We start from the raw sequence: 16,739 nt of genomic DNA on the forward strand, positions 1-16,739 counted from the left end.
GGGGGGAGAGACAGACGGTGCTTGCAATCCGTCTGCACTGATACCAAAGACACGGAAAGCACCAGAGTGGCAATGCATGGCAGCCCGTCCTGTGAGAGGCTGAACCCCCTTCCCCAGGAGTTCCACTGGCAACAGGGCCCAGCACCTGGCACTCCACTAACAGGGATTCCTTTATTGCACGACACATGTGATAACCCTGCACCCTACATGCCCCTGCTCCCTGGGAGGGGGAATCCCGGTGGGGGGGAAGGTTCCCGGTGGGGGGGAAGGGCTGGGGCCACAGCCTCCAGGATACTCGCTGGGCTGACATGGAGACCCTGCAGCTCTCTGCCCAACCAGGGAATGCTCCTCCCTTGACTTCACCAAGCCTCCCAGTCTTCTTTGCAGCCCCAAGCCAACTGGAGCTGCCTGGATCCCTCCTATAACCAGCACAAGGGGCTGGGCTGGAGTCTGGCGAGTTACTTGGTTATTAGGCCTGAAGGGCAGGTATTAAATCAGCTGGTGGAGCAACGTGCTGCCTAGTGGTTAGAGCAGCAGATCCAACTCCCCTCTCCCCCAACACCCCACCCCTTCAACACAGGCTCTATTAAACGCACAGCAGGAACATGTCCTCGGGCTGACACCATCTCTGCTGAGTTCCTGAAAGATTAACGGGATCCCAGGAGCCCTGCTGGGTGGCCTCATGTAACAGGGCAGCCTGCCCCTTTAAAAGCCAGGAGGCTTGGGCCAGCCAGCCCTGTTCAGTGAGCCCCATCACTGCTAGAATTTGCTGCCTCAGCCTGAAGAGGTGGGAGGAGGGGGGCAGATGCCAGTGTGGTGAACAACACCAGGGCCTCAGCTAAAGGCTTGAGGCAGTACAGTCAGGAGAGGAAGCTGTGGTCGAGGCTGAGGAAAGCAGGATCTAGGCCTGGTCTAGCTGCAGTGGGAGGCCCTGAGGTGAGGGCTGCAGTTGGTGGGAGCTTGGAAGAAGTCACCTCTGGAGGCAGCAGCAAGGGGTCTGGCAGAGCAGAGCAGACTATAGCTGCTTGTTATAGGGTCCCTGGACTGGAACCCCGTGTAGTGGAAACACCTGGGTTCCCTGACCAGCCACTGGGAAGCTGGCGCAAAGCCCCCAAGGAGGAGCTAAGGACACTTGAAAGCCCTGAGAGGAAGCATGTAAGGACCAGGGTCAGAAGACTGGATATCAGGATTGGCCTTTTGTTACCTCAGCAGGGGACAGAGCTTGACCAGCAACCTGGCTAGACGGCTGGGCCACGGACAAGGCAGGCCACGGCAGAAACAGATCGTCAGAGGTGCTAGAGTGGGGGAACCCCAGCTGGGCTGTATCCTGGAGTGAGGGGCTGCTCTGGTGGTAAGTACCCGCCCCCTCCATTACACAGCCCCTGGGCAAGACCAGAACCTCCACCTTGCTCAGAACATGGCCTCCCTCCACCGGTCCTGCACTGCCCAGGACCTCTGCCCACATCAAACCACCCCCACCATGGCAGCCTACAGGTGCTCTGATGCACCAATATTACAGCACCCTCCATGTGTTTTTTCTGGGGGGAACCTGCAAGGACGTCCTCCCCCGTAGTTCACTGGTTGCTGCTCTTTGTAAGTGAGAAGGCACAAAGCAGCCACCAGGAGCTACCCTACTCAAGTGCTATAAAAGCCTCTCAGGTCACCTGCTAGAGGGGATCTGGGTCAGCGGCACTTCAGAGGTTCCTGGATAACGGCAGGAAGGGTGGAGTGGGATTTGTCCAGGGAGAGCGAGGCAATGGGACTGGTCTGGCTGGTGCTAGAAAGGCGGGGTTCTTGTTCCAGTGGCAAAGGCCCCAGTTTATCATTTCCCTGGGGTCCTTGGGTGCCGGCTGGGCGTATGTCGGCTGGATGGATCCTGTGGCCAGGTGCACAGCCCACTCTACCAGCTGGATGCTGCCTCTGCAGTACCTCCCCGCCACGCACACACACTGAGCGACTTGTGGGGCTGGCTGGAGCCCAGGTGTGTGGCTGAAGGGGGAGGGGAGCAGAGTGGGGCAGGTCTGCCCCCCTGTAGAGCCGCAGAGGGCTCAATGAAGCAGCTAAGCTAGGACAGCCCTTTAAGCAGCTGCTGCATCAGCCCTGGCAAGCCCTGAAGAGCAGAGGGACACACTGCGTCCCCTATGTCCCTGCCTGCACTGGGGGCTGTGCCAGCGCAGGGGTGAACCTGGCCCAGGGGTCTCTCTGTTGTACCAGTGCAGCCCCCATTGACATCAGTGGGGTTGCTGAGAGCAGAGTGTGGTCCCCGCACAGCGAGGTCTCCTGCCCTCACTCAGGGCTAAAAGCCAGCGGTGAGTGGCAGCCTCCAGGGGAGGTTTGCAGTCAGCCCCCTTCACCCGCCCTCTGTCTGCGTGTGCAGAGTCTCTGGTTCCTGACACAGAGCTGGCCAGGCCCTCCAGGTCTGAAATCATTCCCGGTCCAGGGAGGAAGAACAATCACCAAAAGGAACAGAAGGAAAGTCCCTTGTCGGGCTGGGCACGTGGGTGCGGCTCAATGCACGGCTAAGCCCCAGGAATCTCGCTGCTTCTCCAGCTCCATCTGCAGATTGTAGTCTGAAAGTGTTCCCCCCCCCTCCCCGCCGGGCTGGCTTGCCCTGAGGACACTCAAGGTTTGGTACGTTCTTAACAGACAGGGCTGGTTTCTAATGTTATCCAAATTGATTGTCCCATCCCTGCCCCAAAGCGCCTCTATTCCCCACAGTGGTGTATACGCAGATCACTCCAACAGCAACCACCAGAGAGCAAGATAAAGCCACATGAGAGAGGCATGTCTGTACAGATACACACACCCCTACACAAACACACAGCTGCCTCTTGGCAACCAATTATTGGGAACTGTTCTTTACACCTGCTGCTAGGTCGCACTCTTGACCCAATTAATGGCAGCTGGCCTGTGTGCCCCTTCCCCTCAGACGGCCAATGCCCCCTGCGGCTAGCGCACATCTGGGCTGTACCTGCTCACCTCTCCCCTCTACCTCCAGGTACCTTCCTTGCTGCCCCTGAGCCAGCTCCCCTCCCCAGCCCAAGGCCTCTGCCCCTGCAGCCAGTCTCACACCCTGCCTGCTGCCTCCCCATGGACTTTCTCCCTCTGCTCCTCGGTCCCAGGGCTTTCCAGCCTTCCCTCGAACCCGCCCTCTTGCCAGTGAACAGGTTCTCATCTGCTCCAGCCTCAGCTCTTTCAGTGCTCTCTGAGCTCACGGCTAGCTGCCCATTAGCGGGTTCCCATCACTCATCTCCAGGCCTGGTTCTTACGGCTCCTTCTCTGCAGCCTCAGAGCACCTTCTCCATCCCACTCAGCACCCTGTCTACCCCTGCCGCCTTCCCTGCCGCTCCTCGCGCTCCTGTCTCTGCCCCCCAAGCCTCTGGCAGCAAGTGTTCACTCTGGTCTGTTTCGTAGGGATGGTGGCGGTGGCTTGTCCCTGTTTAGCTGGGGTGAAAGGAAACCCACACAGAGCTGAGCTTTGCTGGGAGCAAAGGCCAATGTGGGGTGTGTAAAATGGAAGAGCAGATCATAGCTTCGTTCTGGTCCCAGCTGAGGATCTAGTCCCACTTACTTTCAGCGTCCCGTTGCAGAGCTGATTTTTGCAGCCTCTCAGAGCCAGGGCTTGGATGAGACGACATGCACCACTGGTTGCATTGCTGTTGCTTGTTGCATCCTGCTGCTCGGTTCATGGCCCTGGGCATGACAAGAATGGTGGGAGAAGCCAGGTCCCTCACCTGTCCGATTGTTTTCAGAAAGGCAAAAAGATGCGGAGCTCCCTGGGCCATGTGGGAAATTGCCTCAGGGTAGGAGCACTGGTGAGAATGTCGGTAGAAATCTGGTGTCAGCTGAACTCAGGGATTTTACACTGGGGGCTTGGATTTGGAACCAGGTTGGAATCCTCTTGATAACACTGCTCTCGTGGTCAACACTGAACTTTCTCCCAGGAAACGGGCAGCTCAGAAAAGACCAGGTTTAGCTCTTGTCCCAGCCAGCCCCAGGTTGGCACACACCGAGGAGGAGCAGAGCAGCCCCTCCTTGCTGAGAAGACACTCATTATATCAGTGGTTTTCGAGGGCCACTTGAAAAAAAAAATGCCGCTCTTTCCCGGTGGCTTGTCACCCTAGAGACAAACAATTTATGATTAGCCCTGGCTGATGACTGCTGCGGTTTAGACTAGCAGCAGAGCACCCCCTGGTGACTCGTTTGGGGATGGAGAGCATAGACTGGGCTCCTCTCACACAGCCTCCGCCGCAGCTGGTTTCCTAGCAGCTCTGTGCTGGTTATAGCTATGATCAGGCTAGAGCCTGGCCTGCGGCCTGGGCCCATCGCTGGCTGTGATCCCCTTGGTGCACCTGTGGCATGGGCCAGTTGTTGGCTCACGGCTCCTCGAGGGGCGGGAAGAAATCAGCAGTAAAATTCAGGCAGGGGCACTAAACAAAGTCGTTCCTTAAAAGGGATCATCCCTCCCTGCTCCAGCCCCTCCCAGCTGGTGCTGCTGCCAGGGGTAGTGCTGGAACCATGCCCCTCTCATGCCCATGAGACAGGCTCAAGGAGAAGGTGTCTCCCAAGCTCCCAGTGGAAGTTCTCCCATCACAAGGGGCTGTTCAGAGTGGAGTGGCGCAAGATGCCACTCCAGGGGGCTGACGCCTCCTGAGATGAAGGAGGCCGTGTTATCTCGGTGGGACAGGGCATTACCGAGAATGTATCTGAGTTGTGTTGCAAGTGGGGATGTAAAAAATCAGATGAGGATCATGATGCCTGACAGGTGCTGCAGATGTGCAAATCCCAGTGCCACATGGCAACACTCAGCCTGATTCTCCTCTCAGCAGCACTGGTGTAAGCCGGCGGTGATGGCACTGAAGTTCGTGGCGTTATGCCAGGATATACCTGGTGCGAGTGAGAGGGGGAATCAGGCCCCCTGACTGGCTTGGTGAAAGCCCCTGGAAAATAAGTCAGAATACTCCATTCCTACCTAGTGATTGGAGTTTTCAAAGCATTTTGCAAACATTAACAGGCACCATGGAGATGGGTGGTTTATAAATACCTATAATAATTGCCATGCTAAGAAAAGAAGGAAGGTGTAGGCTGAAGGCAGATCTCCAGCATGCTTCAAAAGCTGACAGCTAAAACTGGGGCAAACTTTGTTGGGTAATTCTAGGAGTTGTGGTGCTGGAGCTGGCAATGGGTGAATCTCTAAAGGCTTGAATCTGCTCCCCAATGTTCAGGGGCTGACCCCTGCTGCAGTTAGAACTCCAGTCCTTTGGGGCTTGCAAACTAGACCAGGGACTCTTCAGAGGGTGCTCAGCACCTCTGCAAATGAGCTCATTGTTTTTCATTGGGTAACTGTGGATTTAGGAGCTTAACGATAGGTCCTTGGGTCAGAAAAGGTTGGCCTCCATTGATAATGCTTGGGATGAAAGGTCCTATGCTCTGGTATTAGTTCATAGAGTCAGGAAGTGAGGAGCACGGGGGGCGGGGGGAGCTACAGCTTCCCCTCCCTGACCTGCTGTAAACCCACTTAGTGGAGTCTCTGAAATGGTGCTTCCAGCCATTAGCAGGGAGCAGCGGGAGATGCTAGAGGAGGCGGGAGATCCATTTAGGCCTGGTGCAGGAAGGCCGAGGTGAACCTGAACTTTTAAAGGAGACTGGAGCATTGCAAACTACAAGTGAAACCATCAAAACTGTTGGGTTCCAAGCTCAGGGAGGTGAAAAGGCAGCCTCAGAACAGGCGGCTCTGAAGCTAACAGCAAGTCTTGGCAAATGACACCTGGACAAAGTGAAAAGCTAAGCAGGCCGGGTGTTAAGCAGAATCCAGAATTACCCAGCTCCACGTTCCAGTCTCTTCTGAAACGCTTCAATCGCAGGCCTCCTCTGATCCAACCTTGAAGGTGATCCATATTTATTGGGTCCCACTGGCTCTGATTTCAGCAGGCTCCGGATTCCCTAGCAAAGCACCTGGACCTCAGTTCAGCAACACGCTTAGGCAAGTGTTTAATTTTTAAGCTTGTGCTCAAGTCCCATTGACATTAAGTTAAGCCACATGCTTGAAGGCTTTGGTGAGCGGCAGCCAGGGAGCTCAAGGGGGACCTTCCATTCTCGCACCACAATCACATCCCTTTTCAGAGGGGGAGGGAGAGGGGCTGGGGGTTGCAGCCACTCCTCTGAGCATGAATCCCTTACAGGGGGCTGACCGTGCATGCACTGAGCCCCTCTCTGCTGCTACAAATCACTTTTATCTATTCTGTTCATTCCCTCTGGGGCACCTGGCATTGGCCACTGTCGGAAGACAGGACACTGGGGTAGATGGACCTTTGGTCTGGCCCTAGGAGGGCCATTCTTATGTTCTTACAAAGTGAGCCTGGCTGGCCGTGGGGAAGTGCTGGCCTGATGCAGGCAAAGTCTGATTTCACTTTTCAGTGTGGGTTGCGCTGAAAGAAGTGACCAGGTTCATTTCCTTGGAAAATCCATTTTTCATTCAACCCTCCCCCCTTTTCATTGATAACCATACAAGCAGCTCTACAGGAGAGGCTCTGGGGCCAGGATGGCATTCCGGAGAACTGCGGGGGCGAGCACTGCGAAAGAAAGCACTCAGGAGGGCGCTGGGCTATTCAAGCAAACCCGATTTACTGGGATAACCATGCTTCTGTAACAGAGAACGCAACCGCCACGAGGAGCCAGCTGACAGACCTTCGCTGTCTCACCCAGAGACATTTCGAACACTGCAGAATGACAGACCCCAATCAATGAGATTACACCAGTGACAAACGAACTGCAACGTGAACAACAGGCCGGAAGCAGAAACACTGCATCCCCCCTCCCCCTCCCAACCACCCCCGACATGAAAATCAAAGCTCACTGAACGAGGTGATGTTGCTATATATCAGGAAAGTGAGCGCAAGGCAACAGGTCTTCAATGAGCGGGACAATGTCACAGGCACCACAGTCACTTTGTATGCTAGAGCGTGAGGTCACGTCCATAGGCACTTGAGGATCCAGAGGACAATCGCCAGCCATGTCACTCGAACCACAGTAGACTGCAGAAAGCCACCCGGTTAATTTGACAGCTAAATTACACCATACACTTCACCAGCAGCAATACAGCTATAGAGGACTCGGACTTGAGCACGGGTGTGGGGTCAATGCATCCCTGGCAACAGGGACTGAATCCAAGATCAGATGACAACAGGGTGGTTGGAGAACTGCCACCTTGTCTTACAGTATGTGAGGCAGTATTTGCTAGTGTTTAGAGCAGGGGGGCTGGGAGTCAGGACTCTCAGGTTCTATTCCTGGCTCTGCCACAGGCTTTTCAGGTGACCGTAGGCAAGTCACTTAAGCTCCATGCCTCTGTTTCTCCACCTGTAAAATGGAGATCATCATCCTTATCCCTCTTACAAGGGACTGTGAGGCTGAGATAGTGTTTGTAAAAGGCTCTGGTGCCCTTCGCATTGCCTAAATGTGAAGTATTTCAGCATAGTCATGGGTTTTTACACTGGATAAAAGCATTTGCAACATGGGAAGTACAAATCAGCCAGCCAGCTGTATGCCAGGGGTCAGGTAAAAGATTCAGGGAAAGCACTAATCATCCTGCTAACCCCGTCATCCAGAGACAGTCCATCCAGGAGGATGTTCCACGGCTGAACAGATGTCAGGGTAGAGGGAGCTGGCTTATCTACAGAGCTGGGCCTTGGCGCTGCAGGGGAGACATGGCGTATGCTGCTCTAAGGTTCTGAGCCGCAGAGCAGCCCAGACTCTAAGGATGAGCGTTATGCCTTTAATACTTTACCTTGTTATTAAGGGCCAAATAGAGAGCCGTATCTTGGCGATTGTGAAATGAGGTCACCCCCTGGTGGCCAGCCCAGGCAACCTACATCAAAACCTGGAGGCTCTGCTATGGGACTTCATGGCAGCAGTCGGTGAGGGATGAAGTGGTGCAGGGTTTAAATATTCACCTGAGCGTCCAGGAGACATGCTTTCCTGAACATACCCAACATGTACAATCAACAGCTAGGGCCTCGGCCTAGCCTGTCCATGCTAAAGCTGCTCTGTTGATACCAAAATTAGACCTCAGGCGGCCGAATTGTGAGCCTTTTGCCTTAAGGAGCCTGTAAAGGTGGAACAGTCAAATGTTTGCAGGTCGTTTCAAGTCACCAGAACTGAGCTTTAAAGCTGTAGGAAGTTGCACAAGGGCAGTGGTTCAAATCTCCACCGATTCAGTGTCTTTTTTCGGAGAACTGATTGGAACCAGCTTGGTTAACTGTCGATCGGTGAAGCTGAGGTCTGGGACAAGTCCAGTGGTAAAGCTGATTCAAGGCATTGCTAACATCTTTGCAGTGACAGCCCAGAAGTGTGTGTGGTGGGGGGCGGGCGGGTGAGTGGGGGGTTGGAAAAAAGGCAAAGAGAGAGGTAGGAGTTGCGGGTAGGTTTTTAAAAAAACCCAACGAATTACCCCCAAATAATAGCTTATCTGAGCGCTGAATTCAAGGTCCCTTTCCCTTGGGGTTAATGACATCTGAATGACAGCATAGGCATTGAAACCTGCTGAGCTGGCAGTTCAACACGGCCAGCATCTCTGAGAACCGAGCAGAGCAGTGAGAGTGCCTGCTGTTAGACTCTCAGGGCTGCCGATAAACAGCAAGTTATGTGGCGCCAAAAGTCGCAGGCATGATGCATTGCTTCCCCGAACTGCTGCGGGGCAAAGCCGAGACCCACTAACCACGCTTGTCAAGGCTGTTCCTATGTTACCATACGCTGTTGCTGTTACATAACATGCTACAGAAGGTGCATGTTTCACTGTTTTGTTCTGAACAGGCCACAATTCTTCCTATGCTGTAGCAAATACACCCTATGTAATAGGATACATCAGCCATGTTACTAGCTGCCTTTGGCAAGGCTTACATTCTCTTTGGAGATTCTGAATGCTACGTCCCAGGCCATATTTTTGCATCAAGAGGATTCTGGTGATTGGCGAGGTTATGCCTCCAAGGTCTGTATGCTCTGTGGAGTTCTTGAGCTGTGTAAAAGGAGCAATTAGCATGTGACTCCTGTATTAAGTACCTGCTAAGTTTCTAACTGCAAAACTGTTTTAAACGATCTTGAGAAGCCCATAACCTGGAAGTATCTAAAGTGACCTGAGTGCATAGAAATAAGCTTCTATCAGCTACTGCAGCATTGTGGACAGAGCGGTCATGACACCACCCCATGACCTGTGCATCAGGTCTATGCGTCTCCTAAGTGCACACCTCACGCCTTTGCATTTCACCTGTACCCCTCTGGGCCTCACTTACCCACTAGCTTCACTAGGTCTGCTGAGAGAGCCAGGTTCTCCCCTGTGGGACAAAGGAGACAACGCAGGATGTCTTGCATTGATTTATGCTACTGGTATTTACAAAGCGGAGCCTTGGGGCTGGCCAAGGGGAACAGGGGCATGAGGTGAGAGGACAGGACGGTGCAAAACCACTTCACAAACAGGTCAGGTCACGCCACCTACCAAAAGACACTCAGACTCACATCACATGGCCTGGAGCCGGGCCCTTGCCAGATGGTAACAGCTACACAAACAGCTAAACTTCAGTTCCCTGTCTTCCATGCTATGGTACTTGGGACAAGAGGAGCAGCTGACCTGCCTGGAAGGGAATGTGACACTGCCACTTGATGAAGAGGTAACATCACCCAGTGACACAGGGGTGGCTGCTGCAACGCTTGGGCTGGTGGTGCCCCTCAGATCATGTGGGGGATTCCAGCAGGTTCAGAGACTCGTTTGAAACCTAACCAGGAAAGACCCTGGAGAGGTTTGGAACACACTCCCACCGCCTGAGTGGACAAGACATCATTGTCCTGGACTGACAGCAACAGGGATGGGGAGTTTCCTGTAACTTGCTCTAGTGACAAAATCAGTTCTGACCCCCTGCAAGCTGTTCTCACAAGAGCTAGTCAGAAACTGGCAGCTTTCTTGCAGGGGCGGCTCTAGGCATTTTGCCGCCCCAAGCACGGCAGGCAGGCTGTCTTTGGTGGCTTGCCTGCGGAGGGTCCGCTGGTCCCGCGGCTTCGGCAGACTGCGCCGCCGAAGGCAGCCCGCCTGCCGCCCTCGCGGCGACCAGCAGAGCGCCCCCAGTGGCTTGCCACCCCAAGCACGCGCTTGGCGTGCTGGTGCCTGGAGCCGCCCCTGCTTTCTTGCAGCCAATGCCCACTGAGTATGTCTGGGTTGAAAAATGTCCATTTTCCACGGGAAATTTCCAAATGAAAGGTTTGGTTTCAAAAGGAAGTGGGGGAAAGCCCTGCTTTGCGCTTTCTAATTATTTCCAGCTGCAAAACAAACCCAAACAAATTGTAAAAAGTGGGTTCTCCCTCGTTTTCTCATATTCTTTTCACCTCTCCTGCCTTCTTCCAAAGGGAAAAAAGGGGGAGGGGTAAATATGGGAGAGAAGGGGGGGGAAGGGCAAAAGAACGAAAAACTGAAAAGGGAAATTGGTCAGTTTCCTGGGACCAAAAAAGCAACAACAAAAATTCGAAGCTGAAATGAAATAAATTATTTTTAGAATTTTCCTGTCAGGAAAAAAAACCAAATCACCCAAATTCATTGAAATCAACATTTTTTCCCTCCAAAATGTCACCTTCAACTAAACCAGGTTTTCCGATGGAAAATGTTTGGGTCGATAAACTTTGACCAGCTCCATTCCTCACCCATCAACCTCAAATCTTTAGCTTTCTTTCATCCAAGACCTCCAAGTCTCTGTAGCCAGGGAGCAGCTAATGACTATGGGCCAGATATAGAGAAGCAGGTGCTTATGTTCTATTGACTTCAGTGGGACCTAAACACATGCTTAAGCGTTGTCTTGAATAGGGATGTTCTCCTGAATGTCAGCCTAAAATTTGAATGCAGGAGACGCCCTGATGTTAGGGCATCACCCACTTCCCTGCGTGGCAATTAGGATGCGCTCACCATCTGTCCCCACCGATGAGACAGCCACACTTGTTTGCACACTGATTAGGACAAGCAAGTTGCGCTGATTGGTTTGTCATGGAAGGGTCACATTCTGTCCTTGGATACGTGTGTCCAAACGCCCATTGATTTCAATGAGTCCTATCGCTGAGCCCACGGGCAGAATCCGGTCTTTAATTTTCAATCTATTCTGAACTAAGGAGGTTGTAATGTATTTCATTTAATTAATTTGCTTCTGCCAATTGTCAGCCAAAGTGGGTTACTGGCATTAGCAGGAGTTAATGGGACCGGTTCTGGTGACGCTGTTCAGAGCTGGAGTCTCTGGCTTAAAGTTGCCTTCCACTATGAATAACTGATTCAGAACGGTTCCTGCTGAGTAATTAGAGTCAAAAAAGGGTCTGTCAATTCAATTTGCTATCAGCTGTCACTTTGTGTTAAGAAGCATGGAGCCAGGTATCCACAGATGCTGCCTGTCATATGCCGTGCTGGGGTATGGCAGTCAAGTCAAAACACAGCACTGCGAGAATGGAAACAAATTCAGCAGCGAGGCTAGAGGAAGGATGATGGAATCCAAGCTGTTCAAAAGATGCAGTCAAGAGACGGATGCTGGGCTTTGCCCACACACTCAAGAGGGGAGATCGGATGAGAGGTCATGCAACACGTCTGCAGTAGGCACAAGAAAGTGGCACTCAGTCTGCATGGGAAGGGGGCGGGGAAACGTGGCCAGTCCAATGGCAAAAGAGCTCCACCAAACCCCTGACCCACAAGCCTGGCTAGCAGAAGCTCTCCACGGAGCAGCAGACTGTTTTGCATGAGGGTCAGAAAATCCAAGTGTAAGAACACAGGCTTCAAAGCCACTGGGCAAAGTGGCACAGGCTTAAAGACGTGGATACAATGCAGGCCTAGACCTTCTCGGTCAGATTCAATGTAATACCAGTCTGATCGCTGATACATCGCTAATGCCCTTCTAGCGGGAATGTACTCGATGCACCGATGGGGACTGAAAAGCTTTAACTGCTCTTATCCAAGGTGCATTCTACTAGTTCTGCTCCGCTGGGCCTGAAAGTGCCTGGGGAACAGATCTGCTTTAATCCACCTCCTGCATTCCTCCGGCTGCTCGCCGGCTGTGCAGTCTGGCCCCAGCCTACCCCCACTCTGCATGCAAAAGAGTCTAGGGCACATTGTCAGCTGTGAACCAACCTGTACGACTGTCCTGGAACCAAGGCCAGGCTATCCAAAGAAGCCTAAGGGAGTTATGCACCCAGTTGGGATTACAATAGGATTTGGGTGTTTATATCCTGTAGGCTCCTTTGAAAATCCCAGTCCAACTCCACAGCTGTAGAGAATGAGTGATCTGGGAGGACCTGGCAATTGTTTTCCCCATCCCCAGTGTTGCTGATCCATTGTAAGCTGCTTGGCCGCAATCTGGATCTCCTGTAACCTTGACCCATGAGGCAGAGCGGCTGCTCGAACACAAATCCCTGAGACAAGAGACACATGTTAATCTTCACGATAACGCAGTCTAGATGGAGACTGGGGAACGATGAATCACGGCTGGAAATGCTCTGGGTGAAAAGATGAACGTAGGATTGATGGTGACTGGGTGAAAAGGGAAGGGCTAGGCTGGATGGCGAAGCGTGAAGGATGAGATGGTTGAATGAAGATTTGGGATTCTCTTTCTGGGACTGGTGCTGGGGATCAGATGAAGCCCAGCCTGAAGGGAAGGTGCCTAGTACCTCGTGTCACTGGAGATGCTATTCCTAGTCACAGAAATGAATAATCCTTTTGTTTAGTTATTGGCCTTAATATCTGCAGCAGAGAGTGCTACAGGTGAATCATACTCTGCTTATACAACAACAAAAATAATAATTGCTTAGTGCTGGGGTTTGAATGGTTGTTTTCTGGCCCGCAGAAAGGCTTGTCCTAATAAAGGTGCATGGCATGGCACGGTAGTGGTGGAGCTCGCCATTAGACTGTGTTTCTTTAAGGACCAGTCCCTGTACCCCAGAGGCTTTCTCAGCTGACTGCCTGACTCCCCCCGCTTTCGCACTCCCCCTTCCTACACGTTGTTGGGGTTGTAGCACAACAAGTTGAACTCGAGGTTCTCGTCCCAGTGCCTGAGCAAAACAAACAGCTGGCGGGCTGCGGCCTTGACAGTCCCCAGGCTCCGGCCCTCTGGGAACTCCTGCTGGTTCAGCCACATGCTGGCCTTGGCAGCCACCAGCTCCCACTCGATGAAGTAGGAGGCTGAGCTGTGCTCCAGCCAGGCCAGGGCGACTGCTGTGGCCCAGAGCATCCCCTCTGGCTCAGCCCACTGGTGCAGCTCGATGTCAAAGAGCAGGGACTGCAGCTCAGAGCTGTCGGACTCTGAGCCTCTGCCGCTGTCGCTCTGCGGCTCCCGAGGGGACTGGGTGCTCTCAGGGGAGGAGAAGCGGCGGATGGTGATGGCAGGGGGTGAGAGTTCGTTCTCAGCTTTCAGGGCCTTTGACAGGCTTTCCACTGCGCTGCCAGAGAAGTGGCGAGGCCGGCCTGCATCTCCCGTAGCCTCGCCAAAGCCGTTCAGCGCTGCACTGGGAGTGAAGTCGCTGTCTGAGGAGCTCTCTCTAGGAATGTCGTTCGGTGCCAGCAGCTGCCGGCTGCCTCCAGGGCTCTTGGGTTCCCAAGGTGGGCCTGACTTCTTAGCGTTGTAGGAGCTGGCAGAGGGGCTAAGAGCCATCCGGTGGCAGGTGAACGGAGATGTCCACTTCAGCTTCTCCATGGGGATGCTGATTGCGTGGCAGAACGCCGGGTTCAGCAGGAAGGCACCGCAGGCCAACTGCAGAGACACCTGTGGAAAGGGATGGCGACACTTCCTTAGGGAGGCGCTGAGGTAAGGCCCCGGGGAAGAACGCGTTCTGTGTGCACAGCCAGGGCTTTGGAGCAACTTACCCACCAAGAATCCACCCCATGGGCGCCCAGGGCTCCAGACTGACAGGAGAGGCACCACCTGGGCCCTCGTGCCCCAAAGTAGGGGGGTTCCCTCCACAGTTCTGGGTCCAAAAGGTTTCTGGGGAAAGAGGTGGCCCCAGCTGGGCCATATTTTACCCCTTTTCCCCCAATGCAATGGTCTCTGCTTTGGCCTCTTCTGCCCTTACCAGTTTGGGAAGTTTTCCAGCCCAACTGGGGGATTTGGGGATAGGAGATGGGTGTCAGCTTGAGTTCTGATCAGCAAACGTGTGTGTGTGTGTGTGTGTGTGTGTGCGTGCGTGCCAGAAGAGCCCCCGACACCTCCCGTCATCCCACTGACATGAGCCTGAGGTCTGGTTTGGTTGCTTACCAGGGGTAGGTAGTCAATGTTTTCATTGCTGCTCTCGGAGCTGGGTTCATTCACCCGACTTGGGGATTTACTCATGAAACCTTTGGCTGCTCGAGTCAGCAGTCTCGTTTTATGAAGGGTCAATCTGTGTCAGGACAGACATAACAAAGGAGGCATTTACCAGACCCATTGCCTCCCTCTAACCAATCACCTCTCAGCATTCCCAGTAACTGACACTCCACTTCCTACACTAAGTCATGCGGTAACGCAGCTGTCAGAGAAACATATGCTCGGTCTGGCTCTGAGACATCAGTTCAACTGGCTTCCCATACAACAGACACAACCCCCTCTCCACTTTCTCTTCTGCACTAGACTGTCCTACGGCCTTGCCTCTGGTATGGGAAATTCTCCCCACTCTGCACAGATAAGTCTCCTCAAGCTAGCATATGCCCATAGGAAGGCAAATTCCATCCAGGAACATCTCCTGTTAGACTTTCCAAAAGATCAGACTGGGAGGGGACATTCTGAGGACCATCATTTCTGAGTGGCCCAGAAGCTAATGCTTCAGCTTGTCAAAAACATGGGAACCCTGAGCCCTGATCCTTTTCTTGTGACTCAGGGACTCTGACAGGGGTTTCCAAAGACTGGAGTCAGGGAGGTAGCCAGAAGAGAGTGTGAGGAGTCTGTAGGTAGGTGGGGAAGAGAGGGGGCATTTTGCCTTGATCCCTCATCTCTTGAAGTCATTAGAAAAGGGGAAAATTTGGATTTTTTTGGTCAAAAATGCCTAAGTGACTTAGGAGCCTCTGTCCCCTTGGATTTCAATAGGCCTAGATTCAGGGGCGGCTCTAGACATTCTGCCGCCCCAAGCACGGAGGGTCCGCTGAAGCCGCAGGACCAGCAGACCCTCCTCAGGCAAGCCGCCAAGGCACCCTGCCTGCCGCCCTAGCGGTGACCGGCAGAGCGCCCCCCATGACTTGCTGCCCCAGGCACGCGCTTGGAGCACTGGTGCCTGGAGCCGCCCCTGCCTAGACTTGCACAATTTCTCCATACCAGATGACATGGAGATATCCCCACCCTTCACTCCCTGGATGGCTAAGGGGCATGGTAGTAGGCTAGAGAATCTTTCACCATTAAGTCCCTGGTTTAAATCCAGCCTAGCTAGACAGTGACTGCAAAATGTTCCCATTTTTTGGCTGGTCACTGGTTGATGTCACATGAATTTGGGGATCTGTGGGCAGGTGTCCACATCACACTTGGCACTACTCAACCCTCTCAGCAGAGAGACCCAGGCCACTGACCAAGCCTGAACTCCCCTCACTGGTGGCCCTTCCAAGTCAGAGTTAGGGAGCCCTGGTGGGGCAATCTGAAAAAGCTTGTCTTGCTGCTGCCATGTGATGCCTGTGTCTAGACTAGCGCCTACACAGACCAAATCCTCCTCGCAGTGACACCACTGATTTCAACAGGCTGCATCACTGGCCCAGTGGCCCAGTACTTCCCTGCCTTTTACAAGCACCACATTTGCACAATACATTTAAAAATAAAGAATAAAAAAAGAGGCAGCTTGGTTGTCTGTCTGCTAATTGTTGGGCTCAACTTGTTGGCTGATTGTCACTAAGCCTGGCTCACAAGCTGTCTGCCTGGCCCAGTAAACCAGCCAATGAGTTTCACGGTATCAAAGCAAGAATGAGCTGCAGAGCATTTTGGTCAGTGAAATTCCCTTTACCAAACCCCCTTTCTACAGTGTAACCAGCTGCCCATCTGCCTGATGTGGACACACCCCCAAACAGCCTACAGGTTTTCCCCCGTGTGGGTTCTTTTTGTCAAACCCAGAGCCAGAAGAAAACACTGAGCAGTGGAATATCCCATCCTGGGGTCTCATTGAGTCAGAGAATGCTCCGCTGCCCCTTACCTGGCAGAAAAAAGGGTATCAATGGACTTCTGGGAGTGAGCAGAGGAAGCAGACGGACTCTGCAGCGGAGCTGGGGAGAAATACAGAGCCAAGGTTGAAGTGAGGAAACATCTAGCATCAAGGAAGCGTTAATCAGAGAGTTCAGGGAGTGCTGGCTGGAGGCTGGGCTCCTGGGTTCTATTCCTGGCTTTGATACTAAATTGCTTTGTGACCGTTACTTCATCTCGCTCTGCCTCTGTTTCCCCATGTGTCTAATGGAGATAATGATACTTCACCACCACTCAAAAAAACGTTGAGCTGTTCATATGAAAGGCTATCTGGGAGAGGCTGAATGCTTAGCACCGCTAGAAATCAGAGCACTGATTTAGCTGCCTAAATATGGATTTAGGTCTCTAATTTTAGGCACCAGTGTTTAAAAAATGTTGGCCAAAGTAGTTCTAAATAATTCAGTTAAGAGCCCAAATCACCAGCCAAAGTCAAGGGCAGGCACCAGATGTACCAGCTAATACATTTTTAAAATGCAATAGCTGGAAAATCATTTTCTCAGGTACGGAGCTACCGACACCTGACTTCAGAAGTCTGAGCTTTCTCACCAA

General features: G+C 53.0%; 1 protein-coding gene across 2 annotated transcripts in view; it reads right to left on the reverse strand.

Annotated features, from left to right (window-relative positions):
* Window positions 1-11,661: 11,661 nt before the first annotated feature.
* VWA5B1 (von Willebrand factor A domain containing 5B1) overlaps window positions 11,662-16,739 on the reverse strand; it is a 70,534-nt gene continuing 65,456 nt past the window's right edge. For both annotated transcript variants that reach the window (XM_044996131.1, XM_044996130.1), the window contains 3 exons: window positions 16,144-16,213; window positions 14,256-14,379; window positions 11,662-13,766 (listed from right to left, as the gene is read on the reverse strand). In XM_044996131.1, coding sequence (XP_044852066.1) covers window positions 12,999-13,766; window positions 14,256-14,379; window positions 16,144-16,213 — 962 coding nt within the window. In that variant the 3' untranslated portion in view covers window positions 11,662-12,998. The remainder of the gene's footprint in view (window positions 13,767-14,255; window positions 14,380-16,143; window positions 16,214-16,739) is intronic.

The sequence above is a fragment of the Mauremys mutica genome, chromosome 21 (genome assembly GCF_020497125.1).
Source record: "Mauremys mutica isolate MM-2020 ecotype Southern chromosome 21, ASM2049712v1, whole genome shotgun sequence".
NCBI lineage: Eukaryota > Metazoa > Chordata > Testudines > Geoemydidae > Mauremys > Mauremys mutica.